Source organism: Phocoena sinus, chromosome 11 (genome assembly GCF_008692025.1).
Source record: "Phocoena sinus isolate mPhoSin1 chromosome 11, mPhoSin1.pri, whole genome shotgun sequence".
NCBI classification, from domain to species: domain Eukaryota; kingdom Metazoa; phylum Chordata; class Mammalia; order Artiodactyla; family Phocoenidae; genus Phocoena; species Phocoena sinus.
The window spans coordinates 11637356-11660963 of NC_045773.1; the positions used below are offsets into that span (position 1 = coordinate 11637356).

General features: G+C 41.2%; 1 protein-coding gene across 3 annotated transcripts in view; it reads left to right on the forward strand.

Moving 5' to 3' along the window:
- The first annotated feature begins 5351 nt into the window (after window positions 1-5351).
- SUMF1 (sulfatase modifying factor 1) overlaps window positions 5352-23608 on the forward strand; it is a 112318-nt gene continuing 94061 nt past the window's right edge. Inside the window, exons 1-3 of one of the 3 annotated variants that reach the window (XM_032649594.1) lie at window positions 5352-5646; window positions 14541-14714; window positions 17894-17968. In XM_032649594.1, the coding sequence (XP_032505485.1) occupies window positions 5377-5646; window positions 14541-14714; window positions 17894-17968 (519 nt within the window). In that variant the 5' untranslated portion in view covers window positions 5352-5376. The remainder of the gene's footprint in view (window positions 5647-14540; window positions 14715-17893; window positions 17969-23608) is intronic. The other 2 variants (XM_032649595.1, XM_032649596.1) reach the window with 2 other exon arrangements.

Here is a 23608-nt window from a genome sequence, read left to right on the forward strand (position 1 = left end):
TGTTCTGCCTATGTTTTCTTCTAGGGGTTTTATGGTTTGCAGTCTTACATTTAGATCTTAATCCATTTTGAGTTTATTTTTGTATGTGGTATTAGAGAATGTTCTAATTTCATTCTTTTACATGTAGCTGTCCAGTTTTCCCAGCACTCCTTATTGAAGAGACTGTCTTTTCTCATTGTATATTCCTGCCTCCTTTGTTGTAGATTAATTGACCATACGTGTGTGGATTTACTTCTGGGCTTTCTATCCTTTCCATCCTTTTCCATTGATCTATGTGTCTGTTTTTGTGCCAGTACCATACTGTTTTGAATCCTGTAGCTTTGCAGTACAGTCTGAAGTCAGTGAACATTATTCCTCCAGCTCTGTTCTTCCTCCTCAGAGGACCCCCATCTTGAGTGATATGTGGGGTATGGACAGCCCCTGGCACAAGGTGGCAGCCCAACTATTAAAATATTTACTGGTGCTGACCTGGGAAAATGTCCATGTGGAAAGGAACGTCTACACCAGTGTGCTGATTTGGGGAATTTGAAAGATGTAGAGGAACAATGGATCCAAGAATAATGGGACTGGCTGGTTATTACCAAGTGGCATTGACACCCTACAGAGAGACAAAGAGAAACAAAGGCAGCTAAAAAAAAAAAACAGTTAAAAAGTACATGTGAGGGCTTCCCTGGTGGCGCAGTGGTTGAGAGTCCGCCTGCCGATGCAGGGGATACGGGTTCGAGCTTGGTCCGGGAAGATCCCACATGCCACGGAGCAGCTGGGCCCGTGAGCCATGGCCGCTGAGCCTGCGCGTCCGGAGCCTGTGCTCCGCAAAGGGAGAGGCCTGCGCACCGCAAAAAAAAAAAAAAAAAAAAAAAAAAAAGTACATGTGAGACCCAAAGGGGCTCTTTGGTAGCTGTTTAAGAGCAGGTCGAGCTGAGTGTCAGGTTAATGATCTGATTGTTAGAATCCAAAGCTCCAGAGATGTTTGGATGCTCAGCCACGGCAGGCTTCCCATGCTAAAGTCAGGGATCAGACTGGAAAAACCTGGGACCCAAAACATGGGGCAGGAACATGTAGGTGGAGGCCCCTGAGAAATGTGGCTCTGCAGACTTCTCTGAGCCCCAGAGCCTGAGAGAACTAGTTTTGAGTTTGGAGAACTAGCAGTTCCTCCACGTGGGAAGAAGCTGAAGGTCCCCCTCACCCCAGACAGTGCCCCCCACCTCCTCTGTGCCTGCCAGGCTATAAGGAGAGTTAAATCCCAGTATAGCCAAACTGAGGAAATGCTGGGCCTCAGAAAGGAGAAAAGACATTTTACTCTAAAGGAAATGCAAGAATTAACTAGCATGATGGAGAAAGTAGAACCCTCAGGCATTGTTGATGGGAATGTAAACTGGTACAGGCGCTTTGGGAAACAGTTTGGTAGCTCCCGCAAGAGGTTAGACACAGAGTTACCATGTAACCAAACAATCCCACCCCTAGTTTATACCCAAGAGAAATGAAACATATGTCCACACAAAACTTGTAGACAAATGTTCATATGCTGTCCATAGCTGCATTATTCATAATAGCTAAAAAGTGGAAACAATCCAAATGTCCATCAACTGATGAACGGATGAATTAAATTTGGTATTTTGGCCATAAAAAGGAAAGAAGTGCTGATTTGTGCTACAACATGGATGAATCTCAGAAATATTCCAAGTGAAAGAAGCAGACACAAAAAGCCATATATTTTATGATTTCATTTACAAGAAATGTCCAGAATAGGCAAGGCTATGGAGACAGAAAGTCGAGTGGGTGTTACCTGGGGCAGGGTTGGGGGGATGAGGGAATGAAGGGTGACTGTTAATGAGGTTTGGAGTTTCTTTGGGAGGGATAATAAAAATGTTCCAAAATTAGATTGTGGTGATGGTTGTATAATAATGTGAGTGTATGAAAAGTCATTGAATTATATACTTTAAAAGGGTAGATTGTATGGTGTGTGAATTATATCTCAGTAAAGCTGTTTTACAAAGGAATTAACTAGCACATATGAACCAAAGCCAGGGGAGTAACCTTGGGCCTGAACTGTGTGGGTATTTGATTAAAGGCCCAAAACACAACAATGGATGGACAAGAATGTATTGACTTGGAAGTTCTCACTTAGGACTTGGGATTTCATACCTTGGCAAGGACCCCAGGGAAAGGGGCAGACTCACTGCTAGTGTGGATCTAGAAGCCGGGAGAAAGCAGTGGCTTACTCTAAATGAAGGTGAAATGCATGGGTTGCTGAGGCAGATGGAAGAAAGGACTTGATAGCTCAGGGAACTAAAAATGCTGTTTGGATTTATTCTGAAAGGCCACTGAGGACTGTATTCCCTGGGAGGGCCCTCATGAGATGCTAGGTGCCAAGGCTGTCAGGCATGCACAGGGCAGAGGGGCACCAGCATCACTCAGCAATTCAACAGAGGCTCGCCTCGTCCTGGTCCTCAAAGGAGTACACTCTTGCTGTGCACAGGAAAGATCCCATTGAACTACAAGCCATGACTGCTATCAGGGCACTTTGGACTCCTTGTGTTCAGGGACCAGCAGGCAAGACAAGGAGTCTATAACTTGGCAGGGAAATTGACCCTGATTAGCAGGAAAAGTGTGAGATGTCTTCTCACAACGGTGTAGGGCTTCCCTGGTGGTGCAGTGGTTGAGAGTCCGCCTGCCGATGCAGGGGACACGGGTTCGTGCCCTGGTCCGGGAACATCCCCCATGCCGCGGAGCGGCTGTGCCCGTGAGCCATGGCCGCTGAGCCTGCGCGTCTGGAGCCTGTGCTCTGCAACGGGGCAGACGCCACAACAGTGAGAGGCCTGTGTACCGCAACAAAACAAAACAAACAAACAAACAAAAACTGTGTAATGACACTGCCTTTCAGTTAGAGTAAAAGCTTACTAGATCCTATGTAATCTGGCCCCCTGTTACTTTCTGACCTCCTTTGTTTTTCCCCCCTCCCTTGTTCATTCTACTGCAGTCACACTGGTCTTGCTGTTTAGTGAACACTGTCACGTCTGAGGTCTTTCATCTAGCTTCATTAGATGGAAGGGGCAAGAAGACCAGCAAAAGGAACTTAAGTGGGAGTCAGAGCGTGAGAGAAAGTCTAGATAAATTGCCCTAATTGGTGTAGAGTTGATTGCTGAGCTGTACTTTTAACTCTGATTCCTAGCATGGCCTTCTCACCTATGGATTTCTCATCATTTTTTCCCACTTACTCATTGATTAGTGACCAGTAAGAAATTATTTAATGAATTGAGAGAGAAGGTTGATACTTCCTGGAGAATCAACAAAGTTTCCATCTTTGATAATGATGGCTAATAATAGCAAACATTTTTTTGAGGTATTGTGAAATGCTAAGAATTTTACAACTCTATCTCACTTAATCTTCATAAAATCTGTAAGAAGGTGCTATTATTATCCCTGTTTCACACATGAAGAAATGGTGGCTTAGAAAGGTGAATACTTCTTGTAAGGGGCCGGCTTTAAACACAGCTCTTTCTGAGTCTAAAATCTGTATTATTTTCTCAACAATTTGCTTCTCTTTAAGGGAAAGAGGTCATGATTACTGCCATTCATTTTTCCATTAACTCAATAAATATTCACTAAGTGTATATTAAGTGCCAGGTCTTGGCCTAATTTTGCAGATACAATGGTGAACAAATAGGCAGGATCCTTGCCTTCATGAAGCTTTTCGCCTAATAGTGTAGCAGGACCATCCATCAAAGGAATTCAGGGCTCGGTAGGGCAGCAGGCTTGTGCTGAGATTGAACACTTGCAAAGAGACTGACAAAGATTCTCTCTGACCTGGAATCTATATTTGTGGACAGTTAATATGTAAAACCTTGGTTAAAGCATTGATCTTTTAGCCTCATCAGTTGTAAAATGGGTATAGTAATAGTAGATTTCTTGCCAAGGGATTGTGATGTTAAATGAGAAAATGTGTGAAAGTTCTTGGCAAACTGTAAAATAGCAAGTATGGAAGGACTTAAAATTTTTTTCACCTGTTTTTTTTCATTTGAGATATAGTTGACATATTAGATTAGTTTCAGGTGTACAACAGAATGATTCCCTATTTGTATGTATTGCAAAATGATCACCACGAACTTTCCTTTATATTAAAAAAATTCAAATATAAACTAGAAAGAATAGGACAATAACCACTGAAAAATCCATAAACCAGCTTTAACAATGACCAACTCATGGCCGATTGTGTTTCATCTCTAGCCATCCCCCCCATTCACCATATTTTGAGAAGCAACTCCTTGGCAACAGCATGTCTTTTTATCTATCTATCTATCTATCTATCTATCTAACCATCTATCTATTTATCATCTATTTCAATACATATATCTCAAAGGAAGGGATTCTTTTAAAAAACATACCCACAAATACCATAATCACTCTTAAAAAACTAAAAACAAAATTGACAATAATTCTTAATTTTATCAAATCTCATAACTTGATTTAGTGGCCATATTTCTCTGATTATCCTAAAAAATTTGAGATCAGTAGGTTTGAATCAGTTTTTAGATGATTCATATATACTACAATTGTGTGAGATGTCATATTTAATCTATAGGTCCCCCCTCTTTCTGGTTTTTGTTTTGCCTTTTTTTTCCCCCTGAAGAGATTGGGTCTTACGAAACAGTGGTTCTCAAACTTTAGTGTGCATCAGTATGCTTTAGAATCATCTGGAGAACTTGTTAAACGCACAGATTGATGTCTCCTGTCCCCAGACATTCTGAGTATTGAATTTCTAACAAGTTCCCGGGTGATGCTCATGCGGACGACACTTTGAGAGCCACAGTAGGGATTTCTCTAACTGTATCCCTTGGTGAGGTGTCCTTCAATACGTTCATCTTCCGTTTTCCTGTTAAGGGAAGCTTATTGAATTGCCTGCATTACAGCATAATGGTTTAAAACTCAGGGTTTGAAGGTATGTGTTAGAGGCGCAGTGTGGCTGGGTTTAAATCTCGTCTTTTGACATTTATTTGCCTTGTGACCTTGGGCAGATCACTTAATTGTTCTGTGTACTCAACATTCAGGGTCCTCGTGAGGATTAAATGAGATTTCAAAAAATAAAGTGCTCACCTAGTGTATTGCCTGGCACATAACAAATGCTCAATAAACTCGATTATAATTTTTTCAACCTAAAAATAATAATGGGGCGCACAGGCTGCGGAAGGCCAAGACTTTTTGGGTTTTCTTGTTTTCACGTCAGGAGAGCCAAGAAGGAAGGCTCTAAAGGAGAGGTACCTGGAGAGGGGTGGAAAGAGGCCAACTCTTAGGGACACTGAAGTCAGCCTAGGGCTTGGCCCCTTTAAAGAGGGCGGGGCCACGTGACCCAAAGGGTCACATGGCTAGTGGGAAAACATGGCTGCGCCCGCGCTAGGGCTGGCTGGAGGACGAGGCGCTGGGCTCGGTCTCGTTCTCTCTTTGCCTCTGCTCTTGCTGCTGGGCCGGGCGGCGGGGGGCGAAGAGGTCGGGGCCGAGGCGGGCGCGGCGACCCTCGCGGGCTCGTGCGGTTGTGGCACTCCCCAGCGGCCCGGGGCTCATGGCAGCTCGGCGGCCGCGCACCGATACTCGCGGGAGGCGAACGCCCCGGGCTCGGTAGCCGGAGAGCGACCGTTCCCGCCCACCAAGGTGCTCTCTTGGTTCCCTAACGACGGGTGGGAGGCGCCGGGTTTCTCGACAGGGTTGGGATGGGTAAGGCCAGGGGTTGGAGGAAGGCAAGTAAAGATTATAATTACATTGCCAAATCGCGCACTTGCAGATCCAGTTTGATGAGACGTTCTTCCGCCCTCCGAAACGGGTGGGTCTTGGGGCTCTGCGTAATGCTGAGCATTAGGGAGTTTGGTTTGAGGACAGTTGTCTTAACTTTTCTTACCTCTTATCTCCTGCTTCCTCGTTCTTGCACCCTGTCTTCTTGATGAGGTTCTCAGAATTTTAAGTCACATAAATGTGGGTTTAAGTCCTGCGTTCCTCTCATTAATTGTGAAGGAATCAGGACACTGGATGTCAGTGTCTCTAACCTTGTTGTTTACTTATCTGTAGTCTCTGATAGTAGACTCTGCTTCTTGACGACAAGGACTTGTCTTATTTTTTCTGCTATTCCTAGCACTTTAGTACATGGGAAAGACTAAGTAAACAGTAGTTGTTTTATTACTATCGTTTATCTATACCTTGCACAGTGCCTGAATGTTTTATGTGCTAGGATATGTAAATAATAACATTAATAATAACTATTATTCAGTTCTTAGTTAAAACAAAAAACAAAAAAATTAGTAACTATTCCTTAGTTCTTACCATTTCAGGTATTTTGCATATTGGTATGGTTGTGAAAACAACTTAGATCTGCTGACTCCCAAAGAAGTTCTTCTTCTTGAATACTAGTACACCCTTTCCAGCTTTTTCTGTCCAAGTTTTTTTTTCCTGTGGGTTAATTGTGACCAATTTTCAGGACTTAGGTGAGAGGTAACATCCTTCTGCAGGCCTTACCTGACCTCTTTCCTTCCTTCCCCTTCAGTATTTCCATATGCTGCCGCAGTTGTACCTGTTTGCTCTGACATAACCATTACTGAAGATTTTTGTCTGTTGGTGTCTCTCCCCAGCTAAGTTGTGAGAGGGAGGGGAGTCAGGACCATAATTTTGTGACTTGGGTATAGAGTGTTAGGAGGTTGGTAGCTGGACTTCTCATTGTTTCTCCATCCTGTATAATTACTGGCCTTTAAAATGCTTCCTGTTGTTCCTCAGAGGATTCCCTGCATTATTAGTGTTTATCTTTTGTGTGGTGGGGAGCCTTGGTTACAGTTGTAGTGTATGGTGGCCATACTTGATTTTAGTTCCTTTATAACTTGAATGGTAATTGATAATCAGTTTCTCCCTCCTTCTGCAGGGAAAGCCCTCTGTTTATCTGCTTTGTAACTAACAGGGGCGCTGTCTTATTTGCATGTACATTGGTCTGTGTCAAACTTTTGCCGAGAACCTTCTGGCCAGTACTGAACATTCCTCATTTTAAATGCTCCAATGTCCTATTGATTCCAGAATGTGATGTACGTATCATTATAAGGTATACATTTTTCATCCCTTTAGAGTGGTTTCACGTCCAGACTGAGTATTGTATGGGTCATCTTTGGCCATATCTTGCATTCATTTTATAAAGGAAAAAATATATAATTAATTAATTTATATTTTGTATATGTGCATTTATTTTATGTTTATCTTCCCTTGCACTCAGTTTCTATAATGTTTGGCAGCATCCCAAGTTATTAGGAAACTAGCAGTTGTTGAGAACACAGCTCACAAGCCTTCAAGGACTCTTAAACTTAATGCTTGAACCTGAAGTAGACTTCTTATAAAGACAAACGACTTCAAGGAGGCTGTTCTTTGTCTCTCTGTTTTCCTTGGTTTCAGATGTTTTAGTTCATGTGCAGATGACTTTGGTCTAATTCTGACACTTAGCCATTTATTCTGAATTCAGGAAGTCCAATATTATGTGAGATACTTGGTCGTAGTGATAACCTTTTATTTTCTTAATTTTCTTTCTTTTTTTAAATAAAAGGATTATTTTTGAGCAGTTTTAGGTTCACAACAAAATTGAGAGGAAGGTAAAGAGATTTCCCATATACCTACTGCCCCACCACAGGCATAGCCTTGCCAATTATCAACATCCTCCACCACAGTGGTACATTGTCACAATTGATAAACCTACACCGACATATCATAATCACCCAAAGTCTATACAGTTGACCCTTGAAAAACATGTGGGTTAGGGGCACTGGCCCCCTGCGTGGTCAAAAATCCTAGTATAACTTTACAGTTGGCCTTCCATACCTGTGGTTCTGCATTCCAGGATTCAACAAAGTGCAGGTCATGTAGTACTGAAGTATGTATCTATTGAAAAAATCTACGTATAAGTTGACCCTCGCAGTTCAAATCCGTGTTGTTCAGGAGTCAACTGTAATTTACATTAGGGTTCACTGTTGGTGTTGAACATTTTATAGGTTTGGATGAATGTACAGCGACATATGTCCATCACTATAGTATCATACAGAATATTTTTATTGCCCTAAGAATCTTCTGTGCTCTGCCTCTTCATCCCTCTCCCTCCTCCCAAGTGGCAACCACTGATCTTTTTACTGTCTCCGTAAGTTTTGCCTTTTCCAGAATGTCTTATAGTTGGAATCATACAGTATGTAGGCTCTTCAGATTGGCTTCCTTCACTTAGTAATATTTATTTAAGTTTCCTCTGTGTCTTTTCATAGCTTGATAGTTCATTTATTTTTCATGCTGAATAGTAATGTATTGTCTGGATGTACCACAGTTTATCCATTCACAGTTTATCCATTCATAATCCATTCGGTTTATCCATACCGAAAGGCATCTTGCTTGTTTCTGAGTTTTGGCAATTACGAATAAAGCTGCTATAAAAATCTGGGTGCACGTTTTTTGTGTGGACATAAAATTTTCAACACCTTTGGGTAAATACCAAGGAATGTGATTGTTGGATCATATAGCAAGAGTATGCTTAGTTTTCTAAGAAACCACCAAACTGTCTTCCAAAGTGTCTGTACCGTTGTGCATTCCTACTAGCAATGCATGAGAATTCCTGTTGCTCCACACCCTTGTCAGCATTTGGTGTTGTCAGTGTTTCAGATTTTGGCCATTCTAAGGTGTGTAATGGTATCTTGTTTTAATTTTGCATTTTTTGGTTGACATGCTGAGCATCTTTGCCACCTGTATATCTTCTTTGGAAGGTCCTTGGCCCATTTTTAATTGTATTGTTTGTTTTCTTATTGTTGAGTTTTAAGAATTGTTTATTTTGGATGACAGTCCTTTATCAGATGTGTCATCAGCAGCTATTTTCTCCCAGTCTGTTGCTTGTCTTCTCAATCTCTCGACATTGTCTTTTGAAGAGTGGTCTCTGTCTAGATTCTTTTTTTTTGCACGTGGATGTCCAGTTGTACCAGCATTTGTTGAAGAGACTGCCTTAGCTCCATTGTATTGTCTTTGCTCCTTTGTCAAAGATCATTTGATTATATTTATGGAGGTCTATTTCTGGTCCCTCTCTGCTGTTCCATTAATATGTTTGGGTGTTCTTTAACTAATACATGTCTTGGCTACTGTAGTTTTATAGTAAGTTGCATAGTGTCTTTCCTCCAACTTTGTTTTTCTCATCAATATTGTGTTGGTTCTTCTGGGTCTTTTGCCTCTCCATATAAACTTGAGTATCATATTGTTGATATCGATCAAATAACTTGCTGGGATTTGGATTGAGGTTGTACTGAATCTATTTTTGTTTTCCATTTATTTAGTTTCATTCAATAAATACTTATTTGGTACATGTATTATATAAGACTCTGTCCTGTGTTCTGGGCTTATAGAAAAGAAAGACCTATGCCCTACCCTCAAGGCATTGACTTGTTGGTAGACCTCTCTGTCTCTCTCTCTGTCTCTCTGTCTCTCTCTCTGTCTCTCTGTCTCTCTCTCTTACACACACACACACACACACACACACACACACACACACACACAAAATCACAGTTATATGCAAGCATCATTTTTCTATAGTGACAGTCCTATAGGAGGAGTATGTACAAAGTACTTGGAGAGGAAGAAAGGATTCTTGTTTCCTGGACAAGTCAGGAAGTGCTCAAAGAAAAGACCACATTAGGCTAGGCCTTGGAGGAGACATTTTCAGGAGTTGGGGATGGAAGGGCAGATTGAAGGACATTGCGAGAAGGAGAATAGCATGGGTACAAATGAAGCATTGTACAAGTGCATGGTGTGTTCTGGGATATGTAAGTAGTTTAAGGTTTCTGGGGGTGACATTTTCACTCTTTTTAATGTAACACTTTTTAGGTGTGAGTCTTTTTTAAAAAATATTTTAATCAATTTAATGAACACTTGCCAAGTGCTATTTACAGAGAAGTAAATAGCACTGGGCTTTACCCTCAAGGAATTCAGGTTTCACTAGAAAGTTATGTCAGTAAGAATTGTCTGGGAAACAATATAGATATTTTCAAATTTTACTTAAGTTCCCTCTGGTTAAAAAATATACAATGCTCCTTGAGAAAACTATTCTAACAATGTTCTGTACAGCTTATTATGTTATAAAAAGGTATCAAAATGTTTTAATCTCCATGTATCTTTTAAAAGAGTTGTTTGAAAAGGCACTGAAGATCATGAGACGATAAAATTGTACGTGGTATCTCTGTATATGTGGGTAAAGTCAGTCAATTCCGGTCTGAGGATGGTTTGATCGGGTAATGCTTACCCAGGTGGTCAGACACGATTGAATACTCATCTCTTCTATGAACCCCTTTCCTCCAGGAAGTACGTGGTGTTTCTATCCTCTAAATTCTCGTAGCATTTTGTCAATGTCTGATGGAAACTTGTATATTTCTGTAAAGTAGTGTTATTTGTGTAATTGTCTGATATCTCTTTCTACACGGGAAGCAATTTTTTAGACCTATTTAATGTCTGTATCCTCCAAGCGCTTTACACACTTTAGGCGTCGTGTAACAATTCTGGAATGATCTTTTACCTTTTTTTGTTGGTTACAATATTGAGAAACTGCCAGGGGAATTAAGGGTATGAGTTACTTTTTAAAGAAACCTTGGAAAGCAGTCTTTTTGCTGTATCTTATCTCCCCAGGATACCTGTGAGATATTATCCCCCACTTTACAGATGTGACAACTGAGGCTGAATAGAACCATGAAATCCCAGGGCTTGAAGGAACTTTAATGCCATTTCATCTATGATTAGTGTCAGTAGAGTGACAGGATGATATAGGTAGGTAAGCCCTGCATAGATAGATAAGACAGCAGTTTGTGGGCAGATCCAGGGAGCTTGCTTCTCTTGTTATTCACCCAGCTTTCTGCGGAGCCTTTACCTTTTTACTTAGGTTTGAGGAGAGGGAAGAAGGAAAAAGAAGTGCTACACAAAAGAGTTGCCTATAAACTTATTTCATTTTTGTGTGTAAAACAAAAGTCCCACAGAAGCAAGTGAAAGAAAAGATTCTTAAAACTAGCTTAGTAGGCTGATAAAGAAGTGTGGGTAGGGACATTTATGGGCTCTCATGGCTGGGAAGTTCACATGCAGATATGGTCCCAGACACAGCTGGATGCAGGGCCTCAGGCAGCATCTCCAGATGTCTCTTTTTGGCTCTCTCTTGGCAGCTCCTCTTTCTTCTATGTTGGCTTCATTTTTAGGTAGTATTCCTTCTAATGATCAAAGAGCTGGAAGAGAGAGTTTTCTTTCCCGCATAGCTCCAGCAAAAGTTCTGAGATTAACTTTGATTGGGTCGTGGGCCTATCCCTGATTACATCTCTGTGGTCAAAAGAATATGGTAATTGGCTAGGCCTGAGTCATGGGGCAGGGGCAGTGTGTGTGTGTCTGTGTGTGGGGAGTGGGGGGCATGCAGCAGTGTCATCCATCTCCACCTGAGACATGTACTTAGTTGAAGAAGTGGTTTTCAAAGAGATGTCACTTGCTCTTACAAGAACAGGAGGGAATGGGTGCCAGGTGGGGAAAAATCATAGATGTCCACTGCACCTGGCCAGAGTGTGTAGCTCAAATATGGTCCTAGTGATAAGAGAGTTGCTTTGACTTCACCTGTCCTTTGGCTTGCTTGAGCAGTGGCAGAACTGATGTGGCCAGAAGGGTGTTTTAACTTACCTCCAAGGAGGAACGGATTGTTTGAATCTGGACCTTCATGAAGACTTGATCAAAATGGTTCTTTGTGTTTGGTTTAGGGGTGTGAGACCTGATGCTCTGGATTTCACTAGAACGACATTCTACATTTGTAGGACAGAGACTTCATCAGTGAAAATTGGGAATTATGATACAGTCAGAGCCATGCAGGCTATTTTTATCTATAGCCTCCAGAATGGAAACTTGGCTTATTCATTGCTGGCTATCTCTGATGGTTAATGAAAGAAAAAAAAAAAATTAGGCCAGGAGTCCACAGTGGAAGTTGTGATTGTATTAGCATTGTTGGTGCTCACCTTGTGGGAGAGTGGTTGAAAAACAGATAATTGTAAAATTTCATTGGGAACAATGGCACAGTTTCCTATAGGCCTTGTGTTTGCACCTTGGGATGAACAGCCGTTCTCAGAAAAGGACCTACTTGTATGCTGCTGGAAAGCTTTTTTTTTTTCCTTAAAGTCCTTTAGGAAACATGAAACCTTTTATTAGATCATTTTAATAATCATTTTAAGCTTTTGTCTGCAGGCTTCTATTATTTTTCTGCTTCTTTGCAGAGCTGCTTGAAATTCTGACTTCTCATCTCGACTGAGGAATCTTGTGTCCCAGATGCTTGGAGAATAATGAGAATAACGTGTGAACCTAGTTCAGTCTTTAAGCAGAGTCTCTTAAACAGGTTTCACTGTGATGCAGGCATGCTATTCATGTCTGGGATGGTGTTATAAAAGAAAGAGAATTTTTATAATTAGGAATAATTCAAATGATACATTTTTCATTGTATCTGTGATGTCACTCTTTCAGTCAACGAAGTTTCTTCATCCATCCATCCCCCCCACTCCCTTCCTTCCTTCCTTCCTTCCTTCCTTCCTTCCTTCTTTCCTTCCTTCCGTGAATTATGCACCGTACTAGGAGCTGGGGACATAGAAGTGAAAACTTTATTTCTGGTCCCCAAGGAGCCTGGGATCTAGGGCAGGTAAAAACAAGCCATTAAAGTATGTACAGTGTGTGTCAGTTGTTTAGAGAGGTGTTTATCAGAGGATCCCAAATGAGGGGGATATGCCCAGCCAGCAGAGGGAAATGCAGGCAGGAAAGGCCTTCTGTAGGAGGTGATCGTTGAGCATTGATGTTATTCACAAGAGATGAAGTGCAGGTGGAGTACAGGGTGAGAGAGGTGGGGAGAGATTAGGCTCTGATGCTGAGATATTTAACCCTCAAAGGTGCTGGGGATCCCTGAAGAGTTTAAGTAGGAAAGTGGTATGATCAGATTGACACTTTATTGTTTGTTATTTTGAATAGAGTACATGGTTTTAAAATTACAAAAAAAATTCTGTAGAAGGGTGTATAGTGAAAAATTTTCCACTTATGTAATAACCTTCCCCTCAGACAACCAGTGCATGAGTTTCTTGAATACCTTCCCAGAGCCGTGTTCTGCAAATGTAAGCAAATACAAAAAAATATGTGAATCTATGTTCTCCTGCCCACCTCCTTTTCACGCAAATGATAACACACCATGCTTTCTAGAGTGCACCTTGCTTTGTTCACTTTCCTCTTCATCGTGGTGAGATCTCTCCATATCAATATATTAAAAGTGTCTTTTTATTCCTGTTGTTTTCCTTCTTTTCCTTTTCTTATGGCTGCCTAATTTTCCATTTTCTGGGTGGCCCACAATTTAGTTAATCATTCCAATATTGAAAAATATTTAGGTTGTTTCCGGTCTTTTTCTGTTCCAAGCAGAGCCTCAGTAAGTTGTGTGGGATACAGAAGACAGATATTTTGAAAAGTTCAGTAGGGGCTTAAATACTTGTATGAATGATTGAAAGGAAGGTTGATGGCTTAGAGAGGAGCCGGGAGAAATGTGAAGGGATGAGACTGGAGGCAAGGAGACAACTGTGAGGCTACAGCATTAATCGAGGAAAAGAAAAGGGGAGAGGACAGAGGGATATATATTTAGGGTACCCAGTAAAACTGGATGACCGCTGTAATGTTGGATTTCCCAAGTGATGCTGAGGATGGACCTGTGTTTCTTAACTGAAAATTTTCAGTGTGATCCTCAGATCTTATGTTTAGTGCTAGGAAAACATGTGAACAAAGCAGCCTCAGTTGCTGCCCTCTTGGTGTTTAGAGGTTATGTGAAACAGTAGATAGGAACAATTAGAGTTTTAATGAGGTATTAAATAAGGACAAGACATGGTCCTTTAGTAAACCTTTTAGATTTTCCATTTCAATGATTTAAGTCTTTTCCATTATCATTGGGAACCTAGATTCACTCAGTGGGTTTTTAAATATATATGGGGACTTCCCTGGTGGTCCAGTGGTTAAGACTGCGCTTCCACTGCAGGGGGTGCGGGTTACCCTGGTCGGGGGAACTAAGATCCCACATGCCGTGTGGCCAAAAAAAAAAAAAAAAAAGTTAAAAAAAAAAATTGTATTTGGCATTTTTATATTTGCTTTTAAAAATAATTTAAAAGAAATATGGACATAATAAAGGACAAAAATGCACAAATGTATAAAGAAGTGGAATATTCTCCCTGCCTCTGCACTGCAGCCGTTAGCAGCTTGGTGACTGTTGCTCCAGACCTGTTTCCATGGCGTGTGCAGATGTGTATTATGTAGTGTTTTTCCTAAAGAAATCACTACCTTAAAGAATTTTCACTTCTTTTTGTGACTAATCATTCATTGGAGTACGCCATGATTTCATTTACTTCACAGTGGCTTTTGTGGCGGAGGTTGGCTTGCTGTTGGGTGCTTACTGTGTGCTGGCGCTCTACACTTGACCCAGGTTCACTCTGGCGGTGACGGCCTGACTTCCCGTGTTTCCCCTTTTGCTGCAGATGGTCCCCATCCCTGCCGGAGTATTTACAATGGGCACAGATGATCCTCAGATAAAGCAGGATGGGGAAGCACCTGCGAGGAGAGTTGCTATTGATGCCTTTTACATGGATGCCTATGAAGTCAGTAATGCTGAATTTGAGAAGTTTGTGAACTCAACTGGCTATTTGACAGAGGTAATGGGGTTGGAATGGGGAGGAAGAACTTTATCAGTTGACCGCTTTTTCCTATGTGCCCAGTGCTGTGACAGGCATTTTCTGTATATTTCATGTAATTTTTGTTCTCACAGCAACCCAGTGAGGCAGCTTATTTTTCAGGTGGCAAACTGGGGATTAGCAAAGTGATTTGCCCCGAGTCCCACAGCTGGTTACTGGCGGAGCTGGGATTCAGGCCTGGCCAGTGTGACCCCAGGAGCTGTCTTCTTAACCGTTATGCTCTAGTGTGTCAGTGCTTCAATCTTCCAAAGAGCGTCACTGTCCTCTCAGGCTTTTTGAGATGATAGCATGTAAGGTAAGGCCACTTCTCCCTCTCAAAAAATTATAGTTTGGATGTTTCAGAAGCATTGCATAATTCATAAGTAATAGATGCAGAAGTGCAGCTTTTCATTTTTGTGGTTTTATTCCAGTGCCTGACGACTCATAAGCTTTCCTTTGGCAGTTCCAGTCTTTATCCTGTGGTCACTGAATCACAGAGCAAGGTTCTGCAAGTGGATGTTTGTCCTAAACGGGAATAGGAAGAGAGAGGCTTTCTAGTTTATGAAAGTTTCTGTGAGTGTCTAAAATATCCTTGTTATGTAGGTTTCCCATTTTTTTCTTACCAAAGGACTCTACCCTACCCTTGCCTTCAGTTTGTGGAGTCCCTGTCCTTGTTTTTGTTTTTTTCTAGGCCAGAACATCTTCCTTTCTTTAAAAAAAAATTTCAGAGCGAATGCTGAAAGCAAAACAGCATCCAAATTTGGTTTTGCATTTCTTTGGAATTTCTTAAAATATACAAAGTAGTTGTCTTTTTGTACCTATTTGTAGTAAGAAGTTGCTGTTCCTTTTGTTTCATGAGGATACTCTCAGGTCAGGTTCCTCAGTAGTCTGGTGAAGTTAGAAGTGGGCTTCTAAGGCAAGAAGCTTCCCTTAGACTAGGGTTCCCATCAAGAGTAGATAGAATAAGCAGAGTTTAGGGCATCTAGGAGCATGGATGGGGAAATACTGCATCTGGATTTCTATTACCCTCTAACTGAAGTTCAGCGTTTCCTTCAGTTAGGAATAGACAACATACCACAGTAGTGGCAGCAGTGCCTATGACTTTATCACCAATAGAAATCACAGACATTTTGTATCCCATTATTGTTGTTGCAGAGATCATAAAATATTGTTTGTATTCATCCTCACTTTAGAAATGATAATTATGAGACCTACCACTAGATCTTATTTAATGTATCATTTATACATATTTAATGTATAGATATATATACACATATATGTATATGTTACTATAGCACAAATTTGTTTTACTAATATTTCGATATAACTAGTTTTCTTTGTAATTGTATTGATTTTATTTTATACACTCAAACATTTCATTCTGAGAAGAAGATCCTTAAGCTTCACCATACTGCCAAAGGGGTCCAGGGCACAAAAAGGGTTAAAAGCCCTGCTTTGGATAAAATACTTCATATTATTATGGCATTCATGTTTCTTTTCTTCCATTTCTCCAGCTTCATTTTATATCACATTTCCCTTGCTCACCATGTTCTAGCCCTGCTGTTCTTGTTTCTATTCCTTGCAGACTTGACACTCTTTCCCATCTTGGGGGCGCAGCCCATACTTTCCCCCTGCTTGGAATTTCCTGACCCCGTTGCCTGTCCCCCTTTTGCGTGGCTGGCTCCTTCTCATTCTCGAGTCATCTCAGCTTAAATATCCCTCTCAGGGAGGCTTCCTCTGCCCACCCTATCAAAAGGAGGCTTCTCTCTATACTCTCTGCCTTACAGGGTCAAGTAAAGTTGTAATTATATTCTTCCTTTCTTTGTTTGACTTGACTTTTGTTTGTGGCCCCATATGTGAGTGCTCTAAGGACAGAGACCATGCCTCTGTAATACTGACCTTGTATCTCTGTCATTTAGCCCGAAGCCAGGCATCTGATAGGTGTTTGGTACATGTTGTTGAGTGAAGGAATGGTCTGGGTTCTCAGGCATGGTGATGTCACAAGGGAATACAGAAATAAGAGCTGGGGTGGAGAAAAGATGATGAGCTCTAATCAGCAAAAGGAGTTTGAGGTGCTCATAAGGCTGGAAATACAGGGATCTAGTAGGCCGTTAATATCACGTGGTGAGGAGAGGAGAGGACTGGAGGTGGAGATACGAGCATCATTTGAAATGCCGGTGGTGGTTAAAATCATGGGATTTCAAGAGTTTGTCCAGCAGCAGGTCGGTGTATCTCATCGTGTGATCTCTTAGACCACCTGTATTAGAATCACCAGCTTATCTGTTCACACGGTCAGGTTCCTTGGCCTCACCCCAGACCTACAGAATCAGAACCTCTGGGCTTGGGGAGCAGTGCTGTGTAGCTATAACAAGCTGGCCAGGTGATCTCAACTGCACAAAGGCTGAGGGCCACTGCTGTAAGAAGAGCAGAGAGCCAGGGCAGAGTGCTGGGGAGCAACAGTGTCTAAGGGGCAAGAAGAAGAACCCATCTATTTCAGGAGATGAGAAGGAGTGTGAAATGGAGGAAGAAAACTAGAAGAGTAGAATCATGGAGACCAAGAGACTACATTGGGTGTTTCCAGAACTGGGGTCATATGCAACAAAGAAAACCAGGTAGATATGGACTTGAGACAGTAATGGTAAATAAAAATGATTAAAATACAGATTTCCATCTGGTGCTTGAATTGGCCACTTGAGACGTATAAGCACAGTGGACACCTCAGTGGAGTGTGTCAGAATATCAACAAACAGTGCCATTTACTTCTTTTCGCTAGGATCTAGGAGCAGAACAAAGGACAAAGGTTGATTATGTAATCTGACATGTAAAGAATCCTGTTATTTTCCAAAGTCATTTGTAATACTTGGGGAGATGTGTTTCCATCAACAGAAACAATCACAGTCTCAATAGCTAATCTCTTCCAGTCTGCATTCTTATCAGCTAAATGAGCCTTAAATAAAAATGGTCTCTCTAAGTGACAGTAACCTGTTTTAACAGGAAGCCACATGCTTTTAGGTCATTTCTGAATCCTTTGGGAGGTTATAAGACAAATCTAAGTTCATTTGGACAAGAAGAACCCCTTTAGTAGCGTACAGAGAAAATGGCACATGTGAAATATGTTACTACAACCTTTTCTGGATTTTTATTTCCTTCCTTTCCTTTAGGCTGAGAAGTTTGGTGACTCCTTTGTCTTTGAAGGCATGTTGAGTGAGCAGGTGAAGTCTGATATCCAACAGGCAGTAAGTAATGTTTAAACAGGCTCTCATATTTCTCTATTGCTCATTGGAAAGGGCTTGGGTGAAAAATCCAAACTACCAGCCCCCCCACCCCCCCAAAAGTAAACGCCTCATCATTTTCCTGCTATAGATTTGCCCGTAGAACAGGCCTATGGCACCAGGGCACCGTATCTTGAGGAAAATGGCACAAACCTGGGACAGTATCTGAAGTGTTAGGTCTGACGTGAGCTTCTGTCTTGTGCACCTGAGTATAAGTGGAGCTCAGCTGGGCTTTATACACTTCTGGGTTTCTTTTGCTCTTAGCCATTTCTAGAATGGAGGGTTAAATGTGCATGTTTTTTACTTCTATTCTTAAAGCCTTGGTCTCATCAGGTTCTGGTATGGAGAAAGAGCTTCCTATTTAAACATTCCTGAATTCACTTGATCAGAGTAGTAGTTATGAAAGGGGCCCTTTGCTGTGGATGTACACAGGAAATTGAACCCAGGACCTGGTCCTTACCATCCAGGGTGTACCTTCTCTCATAAAGGGGTCCAGGGAAATCATGGAGACTGGACTAGGTCTCCATAAGCCCCTGTGTGGTGAGTGGAACTTGGGATTTCTGTTCCAGACATTTTAGTAGGCTTGTGTATATTTGAGAATTTGTCCACTCACATGTCTCATGAGAAAGCAAAATATACAAGGAAAGGAGTGTGGGTAAGCTGGGAAGCTGAGGGTTCGCAAAACAAGGATGACTGAGGACACAGAAGAAGCAGGAGGTGGGAAGAGAGGAAAGGAAATGGGGTCAGCTGACCCAAGGGAGACTGATTAAGATACAGACATCGAAGACAGGAATTCAGCACTAATCTTCCTTTGTTATACAAGTTCCCTTTCAACTCCTGCCTGAATCTCATCTTTATGTGTTGGGGTCACTATTCTCTGGTGAGCAGCAGTGCCAGAAAAATTAAACATTCCTGGCTCGGGTTTGCTTTCTCTTCAAACTCGTAGCAAAACTTGCGGGGGGAAAGATGAGGTAGAAGCAGATTTGCTCTCAAGTCATTTATAGGAGTCAGGCCACTTTTATGTATGTATTTTAGAAAAATGTTTTTAAAACATGACTGAATTCCATCTGAATTTCAGAGCTTTCTTTGCTTGCTACAAGTTTATATTATAAGTCTATTTTATAACCTGATTACCCCCCCCCCCCTTTTTTAAAGGGCTTTGAGGTCAGATTGGCTTAGTGTTGATGAGCCAGTAGCTCAGGATGTGGTGCCTTGTTTTATGATGGGGAGTTCAGCTGGGGGAGGGCCTTTGCACTTATTTTTGTAATTTGTGCTTTCGGATACCAGGCCTCCTGTCACTTGAGAACCTCTGAGCACATTAGGCATAAAGGCAGAGGCAGAGGATTACTGGGCTCTGACGGTGCCCTCTTAAGTCCATAGTGAAGTGTGTGTGCTGGTAACTAGGATGAAGATAAGCAGCTCTTACCGGGTCGTAGTGTTGGTCTCTCGCTTAAAAGCTCATAATGGAAAAGCAGACCTTTTAAGCATGTTTAGAAAGGGTTGGAACAAGTGAAATGAATCTGTTGGTGATCTGAGAGAGCTAAGTTTTTGTTTTTAGGTCTTGGCCTACCCTAATGCACCAGACCTGTTTTTAACCCAGTGTTTCTGGAAGTGTAGGATAGGAGATGGTCCATGAGGTGACTTGAAGTGAAGCAGGTGACTTAAGCTGGTACATGGCCAAACGTAAGAGAATCCTGAATCACATTGTCTCAGGGCTCTTTCAAGGCCTGATTAAGTTGAGAAGAAAGTCTCATTTGAGCGCTGGCCTGTCACTAACACTCAGCGGCACTTGTTAATCTCCTTTTTAACACAGAAAATAGGCCTCAGAACCTTCCTCAGGCTTCAGTGGCTGGCTGGAATTTAATAATACGGTTTATGTTTGTGTACATTTTATTTATTTACTTTTAAAATTTTTATTGGAGTATGGTTGCCTTACAATGTTGTGTTAGTTTCTGCTGTACAGCAAAGTGAATCAGCGACACGTATACATATATCCCCTCTTTTTTGGATTTCCTTCCTATTTAGATCTCCACACAGCATTGAGTAGAGCTCCCTGTGCTATACAGTAGGTTATCATTAGTTATCTGTTTTATACATAGTAGTGTATATATGTCAATCCCAATCTCCCAATTCATCCCACCCTCCCTTTCCCCACTTGGTGTCCATATCTTTGTTCCCTACATCCGTGTCTCTATTTCTGTTTTGCAAATAGGTTCATCTGTATGTACATTTTAAATGTGATTATTTTATAAGATTGTTTACTTTCACATAGTTGTTTTAGATGTTTACTATTGTGTAATTATTTTCAATGTTTCATATAATTATTTAAAATAAATGTCATTATTTTAAATGTCATAAATGTTCTCTTACGATAGGTAACACTAGTGATATAACTTTTCCTTATTAGAAAAAGGCTTTTTATTGTAAAAGAAAAGTCAAATACAGAACATCACGCAAAGCAAATGTGTAGCTTTACTGTGTTATTTTTAAACAAACATGATTGTAACCTTCCCTTAAGTCAAGAATTAGGATTCTGCTCCCTGCCCCAGTGATCCCATCCACGAGCCACATTCTTAGCATCACCCCCTCTGTCCCTGGAGTAGCCACTGTCTTGCTTTTTAAAGTAGATGCTTCCCTGCATTTCTTTATAGTAATATTGCCAGGTGTGCATCTCAAGACTACCAATGTTTATTCTTGCCTATTTAAAGGAAATTTGTGTCTTTTAAGACTCTTTTAATCAATGGATTTCCCTTCCATTACTCTGCTCCTCCCCAGCCCCTGGCCCTTGCCCCCCTTTTTTTCCCTAACAATTTATCTGTGGAAGAATCCAGGTTGTTTTAGCGGTAGGCTTTCCCACAGTCTGAATTTTGCTGCCTGCGCTGTCCCAGTACAGCTCACCTGTCCCCTCTGTCCTGCAAGTTGGTAGCTGGATCGCCAGGCCTGATCAGACTCATGTTTGGACCCTATGGCAAGACCTCAGATAGTGACGTGTTCTTTCACTACGAGGCACCTAATGTCTTCTTCTCCCTCTTTTTGTGATGTTACCTGCTGTTAGTGCTCAGTGCCTAGACCCATTAATTCACTGGGAGTGGGAAGATTCTGATAATCTAATAGGTTTTTTTTCATTTATTAATTGAGATACTTTTATAAAGAGATGGTTGCCTCGTCTGCTATTTTCTTTTTTTTTTTAAGTGACCAATTAGGTTTCTTTTAAAAAAAATTAAACATTTAAAGAATATTGTAAATTACATGCAGTTGTAAGAAATAATACAGAGATCCTGTGCACCTTCCCCCCAGTTCCCTTCAATGATAACATCTTGTATAACTATAGTACAGCTTTACAAACGGGAAACTGACAATCGACACAACCCACTTACCTTTGTCTGGTTTTAGCAGTTTTATATGTATTCATTTGTATGTGTGTATTTAGTTGTATGCAGTTTTATCACAAATGTAGATTTGTATAATCACCAGATTAAAAAATTATCTTCATGAACCTATGGATTTAAAAATATTTTATGGGTTTTATTCACTTGGAATCATGATACCTTTTGAATGTCAAAGTTTCCTATTTTGGGGTATTGAGTGCCTCTTTAAGTTCTTGTGAGTTCTTTTTTCCTTCTCTTTTTTTTTTTTTTTTTTTTTTTGTGGTACGTGTGGCCTCTCCCGTTGCGGAGCACAGGCTCCGGACACACAGGCTCAGTGGCCATGGCTCACGGGTCTAGCTGCTCCGCGGCATGTGGGATCTTCCCGGACCGGGGCATGAACCCATGTTCCCTGCATCGGCGGGCGGACTCTCAACCACTGCGCCACCAGGGAAGCCCATTTCCTTCTCTTTTTAAAACAGCTTTATTGAGATATTTATTATCCCACAGAATTCACCATTTAAGTGCACAATTTATTCAGCTTTTTCTGGTGCATTTATAGAGTCATGCAGCCGTCACCACCATCCCAGTGCAAAACATATCCACCAGCCCAAAAGGAACCACGTGCCCATTTGCAGTCCCTCCTCATTCCCACCCCGAGCCTTAAGCAACTGTCCTGAGTCCTTTTGGAGTAACCCTAGTCGTCTTTCAGTGCTTCCTTGCTTTCTATAATGACCCCCTGGCCTGGAATCAGCCATTTATTTAAGAAACACTAGCACCTTTTAGTAGAAAATAGTATTCCAGGACCCTGTCTAGGTTCTAGGTGTGCTCATTGCCTAAGGTTGGTCATTGTTTCTAGGCCTCTTCAGTGGGCAGAGCTATGATAAAATGCTCTATGAGTTCATACCGATGTTTCTAGGTTAGGGTTTATAACTTAGCCTGTTTTTGTATTACATGTATCTCCTTCCTTCCACATCAAGAATCCTGGTTCTCAAGGACACAGGGGATGATAGAATCAGAATAACCTATAATTACTCATTTATTTTATCCCAGCTCTTATACGTGGCAGTCTCAAAATAACAAGACTAATGCTACCATCACCCGTGGAATTACTGAGACCAGGTCAAAAAAAAAAAATTGCTTTTACATTTGCATTTCCTGTTTCTCTCCCAGTTTTAAAATTGTTGTACTATTTCTGTATTATCAGAGCATGTGTCCATTACATAGAGTACTCACTTCCACAAGTAACTATATGTTTAATGCTTTCTATGTTCAATGTCTCTCTAGTCATTTGGATTAATGAAGCTTTTTCTCTTCTAGATTCTTAAGGAAATGGTCTTGGGGACAGTATTGCCTAGTTTTTGCATATTGTTGACAGTTTGTTGTTGCCCGTTAGACTTTAAAGTCAGTTCTGCTGGATATGAAATCTGGTTCACTTTTGTTTTTCTTGAGTATCTTATATATGTTATTTTGTTTTCTCTTGGAATAGGCATTACTGTTGAAAGTCAGATGATAGTCAAATTTTCTTTCCCTTGAAAGCTACTTGTTGTTTCTGCCTAGATACCCAAGGATTTTTTTTTTTTCTTTTTCTTTAGTATCTAGTGGTTTTACTAGAATATATCTTGGTGTTTCTTTGTGGGTCAGTATTCTCAGGTATGGGGTGTGTTCTTCTAATATGTAGCTTCAAAAATTTTTTTTCTAATTTCAGGAAATTTTTCTTAAAGTTTTTGCTATTTTTTTCTGTGCCCTTACTTTTTTTTTCTTCTTTAGGAATTCTTAAGATATCTGTTTGTAGGATTCATTTTCAGTGTTTATCACTTTTGAATATTTCTATCTCTTTTTTTAAAATTAAATTCTTCCTTTTCATCTTCTTTGTCTCTTAAGTATTCTTGTATTCATTTCTGAACTGACTTTTTCTTTTGTTTTAGTTGTTTCTTGAGTTCTCTACCTCATCTGAGTTTGCTGATTCTGATTTATTCTCAGGAATCAGTTTCTTAATTCCGCTGACCTCATTTTTTTTTTTTTTTGCGCTACGCGGGCCTCTCACCGCTGTGGCCTCTCCCGCCGCGGAGCACAGGCTCCGGATGCGCAGGCCCAGCGGCCACGGCCCATGGGCCCAGCCACTCCGTGGCATATGGGATCCTCCCGGACCGGGGCACGAACCCGCGTCCCCTGCATCGGCAGGCGGACCCTCAACCACTGCGCCACCAGGGAAGCCCCCTGACCTCATTTTGAAATG